The sequence below is a fragment of the Vigna radiata genome, unplaced genomic scaffold, assembly GCF_000741045.1.
Source record: "Vigna radiata var. radiata cultivar VC1973A unplaced genomic scaffold, Vradiata_ver6 scaffold_876, whole genome shotgun sequence".
NCBI classification, from domain to species: domain Eukaryota; kingdom Viridiplantae; phylum Streptophyta; class Magnoliopsida; order Fabales; family Fabaceae; genus Vigna; species Vigna radiata.
The window spans coordinates 1,003-5,693 of NW_014543734.1; the positions used below are offsets into that span (position 1 = coordinate 1,003).

The window sequence follows — 4,691 nt, forward strand, 5'->3', positions numbered from 1 at the left end:
AAAGATGATCTGATTACCACGACATAGTTTCATTTGCTCAACTTCACAAAATTTCAACTCTAGTAGTAGTTGCTTAATCTACAAAAGTTCATAGGTGGCCAAAGCCATAAATTTATATTCAGCTTTTGTTGTGGATTGGGTAACAACACTTTCCCCTGTCCACAACAAAATGATGCCATTGATTAGACCTAAATGAAAAATCTACCCCCGCTCAACTCAGCAACAACTATGCCGGTGAAGAGCTAGACACAACCTTCCGCTCTTCTCAATGGTCAATGTAGCAAAGATGAGAATGTTGCAGTTGGTAGTTGCTGGACTAAGATGCACTGACGAAACAAGTATCATATATGACACATATTTCGACACTACTGATATGTATTTTAAACGTATCTGTGCATCAAGGCGCTGGACATACTAGACATAATAAGATTTGGAATGAATGCATTAGGGAAGAAGCTGGCATAGCTCCTGTAATAGAAAAGATGACCAATGTGATTTGGGCACGTGACTACTTATAAAAGCCAAATACGGACAGTAGATTAAGAGTAGCCAATTCTTTATAAGTTGGAGACTGAGAAAAGCTATGGTAAAATAAAATTTATAGTCAATAATTTGTGTAGACATGACATATGACACCTTTGTGGCATTGTTTAATCCATGCAGTCAACTCCATCTAGTTAGAAATGCTTGGGAGCTATATGAATGCGTAGCTGTACATTAGTACATGTATATATTTCTCATGATCAGGCTTTACCTAGCTAATGACTTTATGTAATTACTTCAGAATGATCTATAATGACAATACATCCTCGTTTAGCCAATTTTAGCACTTAATGTTTCACTTTAAAAGTTTTACTATTGTAAGAGAAAAATTGCACCTGAATATATGCTCCTTGAAAATTGTTTGGCCCTATTAATCTACAAGAGTTTAACCCAAATAGAGGTTTATTGCCTGTGCTATTTGCACGTGTAAACATGATAAATGTCTACCTGCCTGTTTCAAGAGTTTGCTTAGGTTTCTGGTTTTACTCATGTAGGGCCATGCTGGGGCAGCTATAGCATGTGGATCTCTTCTTCTTAAAGGTAAGCTTTGTCATTCTATATTACTCTCTACTTCCGTTCACCCAATTATGTGGTATATCATCGTTACGGGCGACTTTATGGTCATAGCAAGTACATGATTGGCAACTGTAGGCCCTTTTAACTCTACTAATTATAATGTATACCTCGGAGGTTACATTTCTTTTTGTACATTGAATACTAGTACTGATATGTGGGTGGGTACATGTTTAGAAGAACAACATGCCATTGCCAATTGATCTCATACTCAACTACTTGTTTGGTAAAATGAAGGAAGAAGAAAGGAAGGGAGAGAATTCATATAGAAAATAATCTTTAAAAAAATGGAATTCATTACGCTATTTCTCATCTACTTTATTCATTTCTACTACCCAACATCTAAATATTCAATTTTAGATTTTGGAGGATTCTGGCGTGGACGAGTAAAATAAATATCCCACCATGGGTCAGGGAAATAGTGCTGTTAGATATTCATAGGCTCATTCAATGGTTGAGATTAAAGGCTATTTAATAGATGACATATATTTAGTTAAAATATAAATAAAAACTAATTAAGCAAGGATAGAACTCTCGCCCTCCAAAGAATTATAGAAATGTTCTAAAAATCTCACTTCATTCAATATAATCAAAGTTTCTCTTACAAAAAAAAGAAGTGACTATTTATAGCTTACAACCATCTCTTAATGACATTTTAATGTGTCTAACATGAAATGTAAATGTAGAATCTTAATACTTTAGTATGGACGAAATTTAACCTAGACAAAGGGAAAATTTAAATTTAAAGTTCAAAATTATTCCAATTATTGAGTCGTTATTCATGCTTCATTTACTTGCCTGACTTCTTCTTGATCTTTCTTTGGCTTTCACTTCCTTGCTTGACTGAAATTTGAGTGGACTGATTTGGGCTTAAGAATGATTGCTTCTCTGCCGTTCAATGTTGACACCCCTTACTTTGTTAGATTTAATAGTCCAATTAAGAAATTGTTATTTATACCTATTTTAACAAATGAAAAAAACTAAATTTTTAATTTCTAAAATTTACAATCAAAATAGTACTCCACTCTACAAGTATTTTATCTATACCATTAATAAAGGTATTCCTCCTTTTAGTGTAAATTTTTTCCAGTTTTATCTTTGTAATAATTACTTTTTTGAATTTAAATAATTACTCAATAAAAAAATCATTTATACAATAAAATAAAATTACCTATAATAAAATTATCTATACTATTAACAAAGGGGATTCTTTTGTTTTTTTTTTTTGTTGTACACAATTTTTTTCAGTTTTACTTTTTTAGTAACTATTTTAATTCAAATGATTATTTATGATAAAACAACCATTTACACAATAAAAGATTATTCATAATAAAATTATAAAAAATATTTATTTTTATAATTATCTTTTTCGGAAATTTACTTTATAACTTACGAATATATTTTTTTTTTATTTCAATAACTAAATTATTTTGTAGTTTAATAAAAAAAATAAACTGGATGCTCGCATGTATTTTTCTCTTCTAGTGTTTTTAAATTATTTAAAATACTCCCTATCCATGTACTTATGAGTGTCCTAACCTTTTCACCTGCTGTGGTTGGAGAACACCAAGCCTAGGGAGGAGAGTATCTATCCAACATTGTGGACATCTGATTCTGTGGTATGAATGGTTGGGAAATGGGGGAAGATGGGAACGGAAATGACCCACTGTACCAGGTTTATTGTGTTGCACTTGCCATCGTTAGGTATTCAAACTCACTTCTCTTATAATTATAATATAGCCGTCAATCTTATAAACGCATTTTCTGCTTATTGTTGCCTAAAGAAATTTGAAAATAAAGAATAAATAAGACGAGAAAAGATAACAATTAAAAATTAAAATTGAATGTTCAGTTTTATAGGCAATAGAAAGAGAAAAAAGTTTGAAAATTCTGACACTAGAAATAAATTGTACGTTTGGATAATATAATTTCCATTATATACAGCAACACTAATTTTTTACTTGTTTTTTATTCTTTGCCCAACTTCCATTCTGTATCTATCCCCCCTTCCAAACTAGATTTAATTCACATATTATTCATCTTTGTTCATTATCTCCACCAAACACGGAATGAGTGTTGAGTCTATAATATAAGGCACCCGCAGAACATGTAGAATGTCCATATAAATGTACGTATAGGAAAAATAGTTTTTATGAGTAAGGAGAAAACATAGGTTGTTATCCAAGCAAGTAATGTCAAATTCCGGGATAAGATTGATGGTGCCTGAAATAATTGACTGATTTCCTTTGAGTATTCCTTGTTCCTTGCAAAGGAAGATTTACATAGTGAACTTCTGGTTGGATGTGGTGGTTATTGCGCACAACTTATGATTATCCTGTATAGTGGTACTAAGGAAAGAAAACATTGTGCCTCAGGTGTTGAGGTTCCAGAATCGTTAACAAAGTTCAGTAAGAAGAGAGGTGCAGCAGCTCATAGACGAGGGAAGAGTAAGGGAAGTGTTGCAATTGACCCTGTAGAGATGGCAAGAGAAAAGTTTGAAATAGCGGCAAAAGCAGGGTGTGAGCTTGGATTCAAATGGCTTGCAAGGTTGGAGGAGGAAGAGAGACGGGTACTCACGGAAGTTGGCCCTGTATCTTAGGGTACATCTTATAGTTAATACAATAGGTGGCCCTGTATCTTAGGGTACATCTTATAATTAATACAATAGATTTGATTGATGAATGCCTAATGTGAGAATGTTAATCATTTTAAACTATTTAGTAAATAAGTATGGATAATTTGTTATATTTTTATCGGTAAGAATTCAGATATTTTGATGTTCCAATTATTTTATATATCTAGTATATAATTGTTCTTAAAAGTATTTTTTTAATTACATATTTTTAGTGACTAATCTGAATGTAAATATTTTATTATTAAAAAAATATAATAAACTAATGTTTTGTTTATTTTAACAATAGTTTAAAGGAAAGAAAAATATTGTTTTCTTTTTATTAATACTTAATATTTTATATTTTTTTTATTTTTTTACCTTAATCTAAACAACAATTTTGAGTATATTTCTCTTCTTTCATCTCTTTTTCTATTCTCAGACCCACTTAGAAATATTAGTAAAATGGGAGTTCGACCAAAATTGATGAGAAAACAAAAAAATTAAAAGAAATGGACAATAAGAAATGTTCCGAAAGCGGTTTTTCTTTATATTGTGAACATTATTAATTTTAATGTAAAACTAGTTTTAAACCTGTTCCTACAAATTGGTGGTAGTTTGTGTGTTTATTAAAAAAATTTAGATGTTGAGGGAAAAAATAAATATTTTTTAAGTTTATAATTAAGTTTTAAATAAAATTGAATTCAAAAATAATGGTTTAATTGCTTCTTTTATCCCCAGTTTGGTTGAAGTGTTTCAAATTCGTCCTCCTTTTAGAAAAATGTCAATTTCGTCCCCATATAGAAAAAATTTGTGTCAATTAAGTTATCTCCGTTAAAAATCATTGCTTTCAAAACTCACTTTATCCACTGCAATATCAGGGATCGGACCCATGAAGTGGTTATTATTCAAAACTCACTTTAAGTTTTTAACACCATTAGTTTGTATTTAACGGAAATGATTT

The 4,691-nt window shown here is 30.8% G+C and overlaps 1 protein-coding gene across 1 annotated transcript; it reads left to right on the forward strand.

The window, feature by feature from the left end:
• Positions 1-1,037: 1,037 nt before the first annotated feature.
• LOC106754749 lies at positions 1,038-3,893 on the forward strand (the record flags this gene model as incomplete). The annotated part of the gene is made up of 2 exons (XM_022778049.1): positions 1,038-1,083; positions 3,492-3,893. Coding segments are annotated over 2 exons (270 nt in total), but the record flags the coding sequence as incomplete, so codon positions are not given.
• Positions 3,894-4,691: the final 798 nt, after the last annotated feature.